Here is a 16,246-nt window from a genome sequence, read left to right on the forward strand (position 1 = left end):
CGGCTGGACCCTGCTGTTCTGATCCAAAACACACTCAGCTAGACCCAGCTGTCCCAATCCAAAACACCCTCAGCTGGACCCTGCTGTCCCGCTCCAAAACACCCTCAGCTGGACCCTGCTGTTCTGATCCAAAACACATTCATCTGGACCAGAATCAGGACCAGTGTCCCGATCCAAAACACACTGAGTTGGATGTTCCTACTTGCTGTTGCTGACCTTCTTCCTGCTGTAACCTTTCCAGTGACAGAATTAATTAACGTTCCCATTACTTCTAAAGGGCATGCAGCTTTCTTTCTCCCAACCTTCCTAAAGTTCACCTAACACACAAAACAAACCACACAAGTTTGGGGCAGTTTCACCTTTGGGTTAAGCTCGACTTTATACCAGACCTGTATTTTGAAACAGATCCTCAGGCAGCACATAAGGGTATTTGTCTTCACTTCCAGTCAATGCCTGGAGGGCACTGCTCCGGAAAATCTGCCAGAAACTGCAGGGAATGCACAATGTACAATAGCCTGTAGCCTGCTCGCGTGATAACAGTCCTGGAATTGTACCCATCCTCGATTACAGTCAAGAAAACGTATCATAACACGTGCTACTCTTCATATGTATGCAATATTGCAAAGAGCTTTAGGAATAAATATCAATGCTTTCAAAATGAGAAACATACAGTAGGCAGTGTTTGGCAGCGAGACAGGCACCACAGTTGTGCACAGTCTGCACAGACGCAGATGTCAAATAAACAAATAAACACACTGTGAGGACCGTGTCCCATAAAGGGACCGCGCGTTCAAGTGCTGGGAGGCAGGTGGCAGGATGTGGTATAATCTGGCGGCACAGTTAGTGCTGAAATGGGTCAGCAGGGCCCGGGGAGGAAAGAGGAGGGCTGACAGTTCACCAACTCGTCACGGGCGCGTCAGGAAAAGAAGTCAAAGGGGAGGCAGACGGCCAGAACATCTCTTTCCGCCAGACACACGGGAGACGATCTCAGGCCCAGCCTCCCCACTGAGGGACGAATGCTTACTGGGACGGCGCCGACAAGCACAGAGCCCGATTTCACCGTGGCAGTCCCGGAATTATTTCCAGCGGAACGATTACAGCTGGCTGCGAATTCCAAACGCTCTCGGGGCCGCGGAGTTGGGGATCGGGTGGGAGGCAACGGAGGAGAGAAGCCGAAGGGAGAGGGGAGTTTGGAAGAGCAGGTGGGAGAGGGAGGAGGAGAGAACTCTTCAGCTGGCCAACACGAACCTCCCTACCAGTCAGATTCTATTCCCAGCTTGACCCGAACGGCTGCAGATGACCTGACGATGACAGAAACGAGGACGGGAGGTTGCAAGTTCCCACGCTAGAAGAATGGCCGTGACTCACGCAGAGAAGACTGTGGTCAAAACTGCACAGCCGCTGGTGTGAAAAATGCTTGAAGACATTATGTAGAAAGAGAAAAACACTGCAGTTCTTCTCCTCACACATCAATGGCCACCAGGCTTGGCTATATAGATGGGATAGCAGCCTAACCAGATTTTCCTTCACTTGGATCCTAATCCACTCGGATGCTGGGTTTGGGATCCAGGTTGCTTCCTGTAATTCAACATCTGAAAACTCTTTAATCATCTTCACATTCCTCATTCCTCCTTCTTCGCATTCGGGATGCAATTGATAGCAACTGGCAAGCAAAGTTGGAACCTCCTCCCCTCCCCTGTTCTCCCCCACATTGCTTAATTGGGGCAATACAGTACCTGCAGACACAATGGACCGTTCTGTGCCGATCAATGAGATGCAATGGCTGTTGACCCCACGTAGCTTTACATTAACGTGGGCCCATGCTATAGCCACAATCACACAACGATATCGAAACAACACCAATTCTGTTGAAGACAGACGTGCTTGTGATATTTAAGTAGAAAACTCAAACTTATAAGGGAAGGGAAATTCAGTCAGTACTATAGCATTTAACTACAGGATAAGTAACAAATTTGTAACAAATTAAATGTTTTGTTTAATTTGTTACTGATATATATTTCTTTTGGCTGACACTTTTAGCCAAAGAGGCTTAGACAAATCTGCACCCATTTACAAAACTGTGTATCGTTGGGGAACAATTCTTGTTAAGAAGCTTGCTAAAGTCTAGAACCTTAACATCTGCTCCACAATTTGAATGAGAACGACATTTTTTTCAGAGTCATGGCTGAGAATCGTCAGGTAACAAACATTACTTTAGTTAAATGTGCAGCTCTAAAAACAGCATCTTTCTTGAACCGTGTTGGCCAGTCGTTCACAATGTGACCACCAGGGGGCGGCAGGGAATCTGTCAACTCCCCAGAGGAACAATGTGACTCGAACAGATTTTTCAAGCCTCCGAGGAAGACAATAGTATTCGTACAGATTACGTCACCTCAGCTGCTTAATCTATTGTGCGCCGTATTTTAAAGAGAAATAACAAAAAAAAATATTTTTAAATGCTGCTCTGCCACTGCCGGAGGAAAACAAATTTCTCTTAAGCCATTACCATAACATATCATGATATTTCGCAGCACATATTACCATGGTGATCTCAAAAGGCAGAGAGATGCTATTGTACGCTAAAGTCCGCAGTGCACAGCCCTCTCAGGCAGACAGGAGCACAGAGACAAAGAGGCGAGCACAAATACCAAAACTACGACAGAAGTATGAACAGCAACAGATGCTCTCAGAGACAATAGTGCTTAAAAAGAAACGTGAAGCCAGGCACGCACAGTGACTCCTGCACAGAGTATATTTGTGCTTGGGAACCTGTAATATCTGGCATGATATTCCTGCTTTGTTGTGGATGTCACTGCACTATGCTTATGTGGACACTGGACAATATTTTAGGCTGCTTTGATCACAGGAGCACAGCATTGTGCATTGTGTGTTAGTCCTGCACCTGTGAGCTTTGAATGTATGTGTACATATGTATCCAGTGCAACTGGACATACAGTAACTATAACATACTGCCAAGATCCCCCCTGGTTTCTCCTTGTATAGGCGGCGGTGTATTGAGAGAGGCAGGAGACTGGATCTGCGGCTCACTAGTTTTTATGCCCTTGTCAGGTGCAGGGCCATGCTATAGTCAATTGGGAGGGGAGAGAGAGGGTCACAGCTTTTGGGGTAAGGGAGCGAGGCGGGGGGAGAGAGAGGGGGGTCCCCTCTTTATAGAGAAGGGAAGCCAACCTGCACCTGTGGCAGGACGCTAATTTATATATACAGTATAACGTGTACGTTAACCAGGGACTGGACTGAATTGGTTTTCTTGAAAGTGTCTCAGATATGTAACTACCAGCAGCCCTATCACTCTGCAGCTCCCAGCTGGCAGCCCCACTGGAGCTCAGCGGGTGTGAGCCTGGCCAGTACCTGGATTAGAGACCTCCTGGGAAAAATTAAGGTTGCTCCTGGAAGAGGTGTTAGTGGCGCCAGTAGGGGGCGCTCACCCTGCGGTCTATTTTCAAGCAATATACATTCGCGGGCGTGAATATAGAATACACAATATATGTATTGACTATTTTATGAAACTAGCGCAATTCCAATAGCTGTGGAAATTCTTTCCAAAGACCGGATCCTTGTTGAGCGGATTGATGTTGAAGCCCAGCCCCACTGAAGAAAACCGCCCCTCTTCCCGTAGGAGCAGAGCATTGTGGGAAGAGGGAAGAGATGCCCAGACAGACTCACCTCTCAGGTCATCTCCGATGCCCAGCGCCAGCCCATCCTTGGTCCACTGCACGATTCCCGAGTAGTTGAAGACCACGCAGGAGAGCAGGACATTCTGCCCCGCCACCACTGTCTGGTCGGCGGGCTCCTGGGAGAACCGGGCTCCTGAAACTGAAGACAGGGGGAGAGGGATGAGCCGCGATGCAGTTAGGCGGGACGTTCCCCGAGTGGACCGCAAACTAGGAGAGAGGCGGTGGAATGAGAAGGAGAGGGCCTACCGACACATGAACAGATACAAAACCAAGAGGAGGGTGCCTTCACGTTCCTCGATTACTGATCTAACATCCTCAGGCAACGGCTGATGAGTCCATCCCAGTAGTTAAAAAACAGGGGTGTTCCCCCACACACACCTGCAGGTTGTCACGCCCTCTACAGCTAGAGGGCGCTCCTACTCTGTCCTGTCCCTAGTTTCCCTGTGCTTTGCTTGTCCTTCTGGTGTGTCTCGGTCTGGGGCTATATATTTCTGGGTCACGCTTTCCTCCTCACTCAGCATTGAGGTTCAGATGTCCTGAGACCCACCTAGCACCAGGTCGCCCCACGTCCGCTGCCTAAGGGCATAGGTTTCTATACGACTCCTGAACTGCTGAGCCCGGGCTAACCCCCCGTCTCGCCGCTACGCATAGGGCCTGTTTCTCCACGGTTTGTCCCTTCCGACATCCGTGACACTGGTAATGGGCAGCCCCCTACACGCCTGCTGCTGTTCATTGCAGCTGAGCTCTTGGCGTAAATGAACCCCAAACTGATCATGATCAATTCCCGAGATGCTATCTGTGTGGAGTTTGCATGTTCTCCCCGCGTTCATGTGGGATTTCTCACCCAGTCCAAAGACGGCCGGACAGCTTCTGGGAAGACTGGCCCTGGCGTGAGGGTGTGAGCGTTTGTATCTGCGTGTGCCCCGCCATGGACTGGCGTCCCACCCAGGGCGTACCCCGCCTTGTGCCCGCTGCTTACCAGGATAGGCTCCGGCTCCCCCCACGACCCCAATTGGGATAACCAGAGTCCGCAAGAATAAGAACAGTAGAAAGGCCGAGGTATCTGCTTTGACGACGTGGCTGAGTGGGTTGCTCTTGGTTTTAAAAGCACATCGCCGTGTCAATATTATCGCTGTTTCTGTCTGGATGCAGTTTCGGTGCATCGAGCAGCACAGTGTGTCCAGAGCGCTGCACTCCCTCCACTGCTTTCCAGACGACGCGCTTTCCGTACGGCTCGTCCCAGCAGGCCCCCAGGCTACTGGCGGTCCCTCCGCGAGCACAGCGCCGTCCCGGCCTTTTTTTAGTTCTGTTTTTCACGCCGCCAGGTTTCGGCGTTCCAGGGGATTATCGCGGCCAGAGAGAAACGATGAAGCCTTTTTTGGTTGTGTTTTTTTTTTCCCGCAGCGGGGGTGATAATGGGAAAAAAAAGGAGCAGCCTGTCACGTCCTCCGCCCCTCACTTCCCCCGAATCGATCTCGACGCGTCCGCACCGCGAACGACAACACCGCTGTCGCACGACACCGCTTTCCTGGGGCGAGCGACGTCAGCGCCATCTAACGGCCTGAAGGCACTGAACCGGGAATCATTAACCGCGCGGCTCTGCTCAGAATTCCCCGAACCTCCTGATCTGTTTCCCCCTGACCTGTACAGTGTAATTGGTAAGATTTATTATTCCGCTCATGGTCATAAATCACCGCGCTGACCGTCCGAGAGCCCAGCCACTGGATGTAGAACTAGAAACCCCCCACAATGCTCTGCTCTCTGTCAATGTCCTTTCACCCGTGTGGCATGGCGTTGGACCAGGAAACGCAAACCTTAGAATGAAGCCGCAAGTGTGACCGCTGTGAGCCAGGTTGCATGGGCCTCCTGCACGGAGCATGTGACCAGCCCCACGGAGAGGAAGGCTCTGTCCCCGGACGGGAACCATATGACTCATGGGAGCTTCAGCAGTTCTCAGGGTAGAACAGGCTGGCCATTGAGGAGATCAAAGGCCTCTGTGCTATCCTCCCCCCCCCAACCCGATGTGTCAAGAAGCAGAACAGCTGGAAGATATTGTTATTGATATTGAGCTCCATAAAGCCCCCTTTGAATTCGGAGCCGCTCGGCCCACGCAACGCTGTGACGAATCGGAGGGCGAGTCATTCCTGGAAGCCTACCCCGCCAGCTCAACTGCACGCCCGCTGGCCTTGATGGCGATCGGCGGGCGGGGTCTTCAGAGCCGATAAGGGGTGGGGCCGATCACTGCGGGCGCCGAGGGTGTTGATCTTTTCAAAAAAAGATCGTTTCCTTTTCTCCCGGGGCTCGACCGGTTCCGATCCCTGAGAAACCAAAGAACCCTCTCACCACATCAAGGGGTTAGTGAGGGAATGGACGCGATCAGCACGTCTAGGCCTGCATGCCCACAATTCACTCGGCGCTGGGTTTGTAAACACGTAAACAAAACGCCTCATTCTTCAGTGACACAGTTCCATCCGCTGGTTGCTGGGCACAGCAGAGTATGAAAGGCAGGGCCAGAGAAATGTCACGACCCCCCTCTCCCAAATTTCTCTGCTCAGGGGAAGAAAGCGACAGACCCTGCACAAAGGTTTGCACGCTGAAAGAGAGAGATCAAGAGGCAGCGATGACTCAGAGATTCGAATTTTCGACTGATCTTGTTGCCCCCAAAACGCCCTCCCCTCTCCTGCACCCTTCACACACATCTCACGTGAAAGCCCCAATGCGCTCGTCTCGCCGGCTGAATTCGGCAGGCCGGGGCGGAGACCTGCAGTCCCCTCCTTTGCTCGCAATCTCTCTCTCTCTCTCCCTCGCTGCCCCTTTTATCTCCCTCTCCTCTTCATCCTTCCTTCCGTATCGGCCTCTACCTTCTCCTCCCCTGCCCTCCCTCCTCCCTGCCCCCCCCGCCACAGCTTTTCATCTCTCCCTAGAAAGCAGAAGAAAAACCCCAGACCTTTTTTCCTCTCTAGGCTCTGACCTCAGAGACTCTGTCCATCCCATCTCCACCACAGCGACCAGGCTACCTGCCAAGTTTCCAACCTGCACAACCACCCCCCCCCTCCCGCCTGCTGTGTTTCAGAGGTGCTCAGGATTCCTGCTTTCCCCTGGATTCCAGTTCGCCTGGGTAATATTGCCACGGCAGGGCTGATCTGACTGTCAGTGCGACCTTACGATCATCCTGGAGGGGGAAAGCTCAGGGTACAGGGGTCCACCGTCCCCCAAATGGTCAAGCCCTTCGTCTGGGGCAACCTCCCTCCCACCGCCTGACTTCCTGCTTTGCAACTTCCTCCTGGGGGAGGGGTTCATGGCAGACAAGAAAATGGGAAGCACAAAGGACCCCGTTCCTCTACCGCCATCTCTTCGGTGGCCAAAAGGAGCTGCTGGGCGGGGGGTGGGGGGCTGGCATCCCAAAACCTCACGGCTCCACGGTGACGTCACTGGGAGTGACCCCGGAGACGTGGGCTGGCGAGGAAGACCGGGATTTGAATCCAGAAGCCGGCAGCGGCGGCAGCATCGAATTGCCCCGAGAGAGGAAGACGAGGGGCAGGGGGCGAGAGGGAGAATGGAGGAGGAAGAGGCACCTGGCCAAGCGACACCCGACTCACGCCCACGCCGCCGTCTGAACCCAGTTCCCCTTCAGCAACGTATCGTTTCAGCGCAGCTTCAAGCCCGGAGATTCAATTCTGCTAAACCGAGGGGTCCGCCCCTCTCAGACGAACAAAGACTTCCTCAAGTAATTGATCCCAGGCGGCTGGCCTTCGCCGCCTTTCTCTCTTTATCCCAGGGCTCTCCTTGCTTCTCTCCGAGCTAAAACAATCCTATTAGCTAATTAAACTGGCTGGGGTAATTGCGGAGTTTTAAAGTGGGGGGGGGGATCCCCGGAGGCTTCCTCAATGAGGGGGTGGGGAAGTTGCTCTTTTTGTTTGAGAAAGAAACGGGAAAAAATCAAGCATAAATGGGCAATTGTGGTCCTAGGGGGCCTGCGGGGTTTTTAAAAGCACCTAAAGAGCTGGTGGTTGAATCGGTCCCCTTAGGCCAGTCATGATCTCTTCTGGGCTAAGCTAAGGGTGGGTTGGAATGAAAACCAGCACTGGATTGCCAGGACCAGGACCAGGAGCACCCATAGACTTATGCGGAAACTAATGGCAATGCTGAGGTATTCAAACTGAAACAGCAGTACTAAGTAAGAGCTGCCCTCTTCTGCATTTCATATACATCAAGTCCTGGGCTCTTCCTTAATCGAAACCTTAATTGGTTGAATAATTTGCTTAATTGGAAGCCTTTAATTGTTTTCAAGATTTAATACGTCACTTGTCATCCGCATCTGTTCAGGAGCTGAAAAACAATTAAAGAGGTCTAACGAAGCTGACAGATAGCCTAATTAAGGGGTTTAATTAAATTACTGCAAGGGATAGGATATAGAAAAGTGCAACACTTATAACCAAGCCCTTGACTTTCACCTGTTCCATACAACTGTAACTGATTCTTTTTTGGATAAACTAGATCAAACGTTTTCCTCAAAGCCTTTGGTCAGCCCCAGCTACAATTACTGTACTGTATATTTCACAAATGTCAGCTCCACTTTCCTTATGTAAACATTCTGGGAAAACACAACAATCTGAAATATTACACAAGCACCTTTGGAGATATATTAAGTTTGTGTATTTGTAAGTGTTTTTTTGCTGAAATTCATTAGAAGGATGACTTTGCAAACCCCATACTGAAGGATTAAGGTCATTAGGCACCAAGCAAATGCTTATTTTGCAGTTTGTAACTGGCGTCTGTTCCAATTTCACTGGTAACTTGCAAATTGAAAAATGTAAACGCACAATGTCTCACGTTATCTTTTCCCAGCCAGACCTAGTGCCACATTGCCAGTCACGTGGAGCACCTAATTAGCAAGACCTGTCACTTTTCTTCACCCAAGTCCTTGTTTCCTTCATTCTGACAAATTGAACCATACCGGTTTTCTGCTGACTAAGAAACTCCCGTCAGGAGCAACAACAAAAAAAAAAGCCAGAAAATATGATGATGAGCAGGCGTTTTCCAGCCCCCGATAACACATGGAGAAAACATTAGTCCTGCAGGCAAAGGGGGCGAAATCAGTGAAGTAACTAAAACAGGGGAATTCAACAAAATGAGATGTAACTGTACAAGCGCTTTTATTTTAAACACTCGGGTCGATTCAATCCCAGAATTGTGAAACAAATGTCAGGCAAATATACCGTATATCATGACAAAACATTTCTTATGCTATCAAGTGTCAATGTCTAATTCAAAGAGACTGTACAGATTACAGAAACCATATGCCCCTTTTCAAACGTGTTCCACGCTACATGGATATTATCATTTCACTTTCTGCGACCAGCTTCTGAGATACTGTATGTTGAAACTGCTAACCATTAAGAAGACATGCAGTAAGTAGCTTGTGCCCACGTGACTAAGCATTACATACGATGTCAACATCAAACACAATATAACCCCTTTGATCATAACCAAATATGGCACAGTATTTTGCAAGAAAGCCTTTTCTGAACTATCCTGTGCTGAACTATGGAACTAGAGTAGGAAAGAGTGGTAGGTGGGCTTCAAAGACTATGCCTGTGGTCACAAAGCAGGAGAAAATGAGAAAATAAGTCAGATTACAATCAACCTCTGGCTCTGCTGGGAACTAGCAGCTAAATGATCTGAGGACTCTCTATAGCTCTTGTTCAAAGACTCCAGGGAGTCTGTTTCACAATCATGACCATTATCCTTGAGTCCAGCAACCATTTCTGTAACAAAGTGCCTCCTATGCTCACTCTTGCTTTAAGCCCCCAGCTCTTGCAAAAAGCTTCTGCGATTTATAATGTGGAGAGGAATTCATCTCAGACAACTACAGGCACAGCACAGCAGAACAGCACAGTGCTCCCTGCCACCAAAGAGTGAGAAGTCTGCCATCTACTGGTCCGCCAACAATGCTTCTAATAGTAGCTTGCTTTTTTCAATAGAGGTCTCCGGTATGTATTTTGAGAGCGCAGCCCTGTAGGGACCGCATTCCCCAGAATCCTCGGCAGGAAGTCATTGGTCAGGTGACGTAAAAGAGCAGGAAGTGAAGACTCCCTGTGTCAGTTAGTGAGTGGAATGATGTCTGTCTTCTGGACAATATGAAAGACTGAGCAGAGACCAAAGGAACTTGAGTGCTCTGAACATTTTCTGAAACAGTGGAGAGTCTCGGAAAGTGAAATAAACTTTGCTTATTTTGAAGAAGTTTGAGAGACTGTTTTGTTGTTTTGTTTGGAGGCCGGTGGCTGTTTAGCAGCTCGGCATCTTCAGCTATGGAATTGAAGAAGTTAAGTCAGGAGCTCCATGAAGAACTTAGGTTTTGTTTTGGTGTTTAGTTGAACAAAATAAATAATAAATATGCCCTGCACTGCATAATAAATCATTTCTGCCAGCAGCTACAGTATATCACCCTGCAGCTCACAGCTGGCAGCCCCACTGAAGCTTAGTGGGTGTGAGCCTGGTCAGTACCTGGATGGGAGACTCCTGGGAAAGCTCAGGTTGCTGCTGGAAGAGGTGTTAGTGGGACCAGTAGGGGGTGCTCACCCTGTGATCTGTGCAGGTTCTAATGCCCCAGAATAGTGATGTAGAACTACACTGTAAAAAAGGTATCGTCCTTCGGGTGAGACATAAAACTGAGGTCCCGACTCTCTGTGATCATTAAAAATCCCAGGGTGTTTCTCGAAAAGAGTAGGGGTGTAACCCTGGTGTCCTGGTCAAATTTCTCCCTGTCTTTTACCAATCATGGCCTCCTAATAACCCCCATCTCTGAACTGGCTTCATCACTCTGCTCTCCTCCCCACTGAGAGCTGGTGTGTGGTGAGAGTACTGGAGCATCATCCAGGTGGGGCTGCACACTGGTGGGGGTGCAGTGGATCCCCATTACACTGTATAACGGGGCGTTATATAAGTGTAAGGATTATTATTGTGAAAGGCACGGATATTTTGAACAATGTGTTATGTGTGTCCGCTGACCCGGACCCACCTATTTCAAAGGTCCTGCCCCGAGACACCGAGGGGTATGTCACAATCTACACCCGACCCGAAATGGCTGCACTGTGACCCCCGCACCCCAGCCATTCCAGAGCTCTGACAAAGAAACCACAGCGGTGCTCAACTCCTCCCAGCCCCTGAAGCCGACACCAAAAAATGTCAAAGGTGCAGCGTCAGCGACTCCTGTGGGGTGATTTGTTTTTTTGTCCCCTTTAGTGACTCATCCCATGTGGCGTGAGTCACTGGTGGAACGCAGTTACGATTCAGTTCAGTTTATTCGTCATGTGCACAAGTGCAATGGAATGCTTATTTGCATGTGGGCTCCAATACAAAGGCATTAAAGGAATCACCCAAAACATGAACACAGAACAACAGCAGCAGCACGTTAAATGACATACAACTTAAAAATAAACACCAGTGTGAGCCAGTGGAAGGGGTAGAGTTCAGTAATCTGACAGCTTGTGGGAAGAAATCTGGAAATTTGTGCCTTTATGCTCCTATAACGCTTACCAGAGGAAAGGGGGGGGGGAGGTGAGAAACCAGGATGATCAGTATCCTTAGCGATACTTCCAGCCTTCCTGAGACAGCGAGCGGTAAAAATGTCCACACTAGAGGGGAGCTGTACTCCAATTATGGACCAGGCTGACCTGATCACCCCCTATAACGTCTTCCAGCCAGAAAATGAGCCGCTGCCAAACCACACTGTAAAACCACACGCGAGCACACTCCCGATAGCGCACCTGGAAAATGTGGTCAGGACAGTTGAGGATAGATCAATTTTTTTTCAACTGTCTGAGGAAGTAAAAGCGCTGTTGTGCCTTCTTTGGAGCTCCAGTTACATGCTGGGGCCCCGTTAAAACATGAGTGACGATACATCTCATTGCAGAGAGAGGACAACAGAACTGGCACGTCTGTGTGTCAGCTCCGTCTCCGGCTGTGGCTCTAGACTTTTTTTTCGGCCGAGTGGGCTGGCGCAGATCAGGGTCAGGTGTGGACAGATGTATTCCACTGAGAAGCTTTGCTAACCTGTCAGCCCATCATGGGGGTTGTCCAGTTCTGCTCAGGGAGATTCCGAAATTTGTGCTGGCAGGAAAGAAAATCCCACTACATTGGACTACCAGATTGCATTCTGGGGTTCTGAAGTTGCACAGAAGTCAACCATAGGTGCTGGGTTATTCGTCCTTATTATCCTGACGGCAAATCACACAAATGTACTGTTGCCCGGTCTCATGTAACGCTAAATCACTGCTCGATTGGCTGTTAACCCTGTCAGACTGAAATGTTCTTTGAATAAGAAGAGAGATGGGTCCAGATCAAATTATCTTGATCAGGCTTGGACTGTGTCTCCATTCACTCGTCTCACTAATAGTTTCTAAAATTAGGTGGGTGGCTAATGTGCTGTCACCGATAATGGTAGTTTTTTTGTCACCAGTCTGTAACTGTGACTCAACGGACTATTTAGCTCTTTGACGACACCGTCACCGATCAGATTTTCAAAGCACACAGGCCAAGGCCGCCAACCAAGAAGGTTGTATTTCTTCCCGGGCGATCACGATTACGAAGGAGAACTGGAAATGGATATTATTGACTCCTGCAGTACAGTACTTTAGTTGAAAGGAACATGAAAGGATGTCAGCTGACCCGTGTTTCTCGCCAGCTGCATTGTGACATCACTTCCCCACGTTCAGTCCTCTCAGTGGCAAGAGGCCTGCCCTTTGGCATAGTGTCTGTTGCTCGCCTGAGTTAAATGGGTCAGGAGAGGAGAACCAACAGTGGTTCGACTGCACACATTATATAATGAGTGTGACTTGCATGAGCCCTTCTGACACAGATCAGTCTCTGCAGAGCTGGGGGGGAGATTTCAGAGCGAGAAATCATAGCACCTCAGAGGTGCTTAAACTCAGAGCGCTATTGTACTGTCACCTTGTACTGGATATTTGGCACACTTGCTTTAGACACCTGAATGTACCCCAGGAGCTAATTGGCAAGCGACTACTTTGAGCGCACATGCTATGCTAATTAATGCCCGCGTCGCCAGCAGCCAGTGTGTTCCAGACGCCGTCGATGACTACCTTTGTAAAAATAAAAGAAAGAAAGAACGCCTCCTAATATCTACTCCCGCGGCCTCCTTCATCCGCCGCAGGTTTGAAGCCGTGCTTTCTTCTTCTCCTCCGGTGCGCTCCTCTCCCGCGATCAGCCGCTATAATGGCTGGAGACAGGAGGCAGGCGCAGCGAGGCGACTCAGTGCCGAGAGACGCAGTGTGAAATAGCCTGAACTCTGGCCTTTCCCGGTTACTACGGGGAGGGGGACGGGGGACGGGGGACGGGGTTGTGGACGATGCGCCGCTACGGCACTGACCTCTAAAATCGTCTTGCCGCGCCGCCGGAGCGTACTCGTGTAGCGGCAGAAGTAGGGGAAGGAAAAGGCAGGAGAGAAGGAGCGCGGAGAAGGAAAGAGACAGGGAGAGAGGAGCGGAGGACACTGAAGAAGAAAGGGAAGTAAAATCACCAAAGAAGGCGGATAATTAGGCGGGGGGGGGCCTCGTGTGTCCGAACAGGACAAGAGGACAGCACGGGGAGAGAGTGGGGGGGATTGACACCGCTGAGACGGGGGGCCTGTACCCAAAGAACAGAGAGAGACGCACACAGAGGTGTAACAGAGATAGAGCCGCAGAGAAAGATGGAAGAGGGAGGGCGAGCGGGCGCCGCTGTCACAGCGGTTCAGGTGATCACACAGACGCGGTTCTCTGTAGTGACAGGGAACAGAAATTTAATTAACCCCCCGGGACATACGCCGCTTAACTCTCTCTCTCCGGCCCTCCCTCCCTCTCTCTTCCCTCTGTCTCGGTCGCTTCCCGCGCCTCTCTCTCTCTCTCTCTTCTTCGGGGTAATTCTAGTCCGTGTGTCTGTCTGAGGGAAGGGGAAGGAGGAGGAGAAGCCGAGGCCGATGAATCCCGGGAAAAGACGAAACGTCGCTGTCCACACTCGCCCACGTCGACACGGACAGTCGCAAGGCAGGGAGATGCCGGCGTCAGTATGTTTGTGCGTCTGTTTGCCTACGCTGTTAACACCCCGTGGGCTCCGTCTGCTTTTGAAATGCATCTTCTTCTTAACTCGTTCTCAGTCCCCGTGGAATCTATCTGTGCATCTCAAGTATTTAACTTTGATATATTCCTGATTTGCTCTCTTCCTCGTTTTGGCTATCTTTCTCTCCCGCCCCTCATAGGTGTGCAAATTGAAACTTTATTCTGTATCTACAGTATCTCAGTACTGACCCGGATCCAGGCTCTCTGAGCTTCTCGTAATGGAAGCGATTGCACTGGAAGGTGGCAGTGCTATAATAAGTTATTGTGCAGGACCTCCCAATTAAACTTTTCTGTGCGATTTTAACATGTCGACATTTTTTCCCCGATTATTGTTTTCTGTGCCTACAGCATGCACTTCGCTTTGCCTTTCGTTCCCAGGGATTGTGTCAGACCTGCCAAAGCTTTATTGCACATTACCAGCACATTTTTTTAAACAGGGGGGAGTGTATTTGATAAGATCTCCCCCTTTCGACGATTTTAGGCCAACATATCTGGGCGGCTTAGGTCACGTGGACACCCAGCCTGCCGTTCTGTGTGACAGTAATTGTGCCCCTGACTGCTGAAGTCTAAGAAAACAGTTGTTTTCCAAGTCAGGGCCACCCCTCATTAAACCGCACGGAGAGGGGCTTCCAAATCACGGAGCTTTCAGATTCCACAATCCGCAGCGATTAATCAGCCGCCTCGCTGTCAGTCACGGGAGGCAGCGGAGGCCGGGAGCACTTTCCGGCGTGCAATGGAGAGACGATCACGGCGCGTTATGTGCGACGACCTTACACAGCTCACACAGATCTGACCTGCGGGGCCTGGTTTCACGCTCCGCACGCGTCGTTCTGTGGGTTATTTGGCTGTTACTTCTTCCCGGCCGTTTTGGGGGGGCAGGCGGAGAACGAGCGCGCATTCCGATGGGCGACTTCGCTCAGGAACCCCTCCGCCCATTTAAACTCCGATTCGGGAATGTTCTCATCGCCTGTAGCGGCAGTGCAACATTTCTTCGCAGTTTGCGTAGAACGCTTTGGGCATATGATCGCCGCGGTTATAATGTCACCATCAATCGCCATCGCTGTAGCAAGTAACCCACAGCACTCACGCGTCCCACAGTCCACACCCTGGGTGGTGTGCACACAAACACGTCACATGACCAAGACACAAAGCGGACTTGTGCGGATATAACTATGACCACAGGCAACGCACACACAGGGACAAGCCCTAAAAGGCAAACAGGCACAATAATCTGAGCCCTGTAACAGCTCACCCCCTTGTGTACTGTAGCCACACAGCTAGGGAGTGGCACAGCCTGGATTTGAACCCGTATTCCTGAACAACTCCAGGGGGCCAATCTATAATCCTAGATGTATTTTTTTTAACTGAATAAACCAGAAGCCAGATGGGTGTCGTTTCTGTACGCAAGCTGAGTGAATACCACAAAGTGTTCCACAGTTTGGAAGCAGCTCTCTCCTAATTAGGAACAAGTAATCGGTTTATCCCGTGCTGGAAAGAGAAGAAAGAAAACACAATGTTTCGGTTCGTCCTTTGTATCTGTATTCGGATTCGGGTCTTATACTGAATAAACGACTGTGGGTGGTTTATCCAGACTTGGGGGTTCACTTTCTCTTGCGAAAGCCTTCCACACATTCGGGTCCCCAGAACACCGAAATGCCCCCTCCCTCCACAGTGAGTCACAGACTGGCCCTCGTACCTCGGAATTCATCAGCGGTGCCGCAGGACTTCAGGCGCGGATGGGATATTCTTCCGCACCGTAGGCGCGTGTGTGTTCCCACATATGCACAGTCTCCAGCTCATCACAACATCACGTCTCCTCGCATTTATACTTCAGCGGCATCTTCCGTGCATAGCCCTGAGCTCCAGAGCCATGTGGGGAGGAACGTCTCCTCGGAAATAATCACACATCCCTGCGCGCTCTCTCCCTCTTTCGGAGGGGGGGCGCCTGTCGCCCTCCATTTATCACATTAAAACTTTCGCAGCCCCTAGCCACAGTTGTCGACCCCCCCATCTCCTTCTCCTCTCCCAGGCTGTGTGTGGAACTCGATCTGGATCTGCCCGTGACGGAGTCTTCTTGGCTCTTTCGTCTTTTCTTTGGTTCTGCTCCTCAACTGGGGGAAACTGTTCCTCTTATCGGCCAGCGACCCACAGCTGGCAGCCCCACTGGAGCTCAGCAGCTGTGAGCCTGGCCAGTACCTGGATGGGAGACTCCTGGGAAAAACTAAGGTTGCTGCTGGAAGAGGTGTTAGTGGGACCAGCAGGGGGCGCTCACCCTGCGGTCTGTGTGGGTCCTAATGCCCCAGTATAGTGACGGGGACACTAGACTGTAAAAAGGCGCCGTCCTTCAGATGAGACGTAAAACCGAGGTCCTGACTCTCTGTGGTCATTAAAAATCCCAGGGCGTTTCTCGAAAAGAGTAGGGGTGTAAGAGTAGGG

At 50.5% G+C, this 16,246-nt stretch overlaps 1 protein-coding gene across 3 annotated transcripts in view; it reads right to left on the reverse strand.

Annotated features, from left to right (window-relative positions):
- kirrel1a (kirre like nephrin family adhesion molecule 1a) overlaps nucleotides 1-16,246 on the reverse strand; it is a 118,061-nt gene that overhangs the window by 32,162 nt on the left and 69,653 nt on the right. For 2 of the 3 annotated variants that reach the window (XM_088633997.1, XM_088633998.1), the window contains exon 2: nucleotides 3,685-3,834. In XM_088633997.1, coding sequence (XP_088490123.1) covers nucleotides 3,685-3,834 — 150 coding nt within the window. Of the gene's footprint in view, nucleotides 1-3,684; nucleotides 3,835-9,130; nucleotides 9,198-16,246 lie in introns of those variants that run through there. The other variant, XM_088633999.1, reaches the window with a different exon arrangement.

The sequence above is a fragment of the Lepisosteus platostomus genome, chromosome 6 (genome assembly GCF_059453375.1).
Source record: "Lepisosteus platostomus isolate fLepPlt1 chromosome 6, fLepPlt1.hap1, whole genome shotgun sequence".
NCBI classification, from domain to species: domain Eukaryota; kingdom Metazoa; phylum Chordata; class Actinopteri; order Semionotiformes; family Lepisosteidae; genus Lepisosteus; species Lepisosteus platostomus.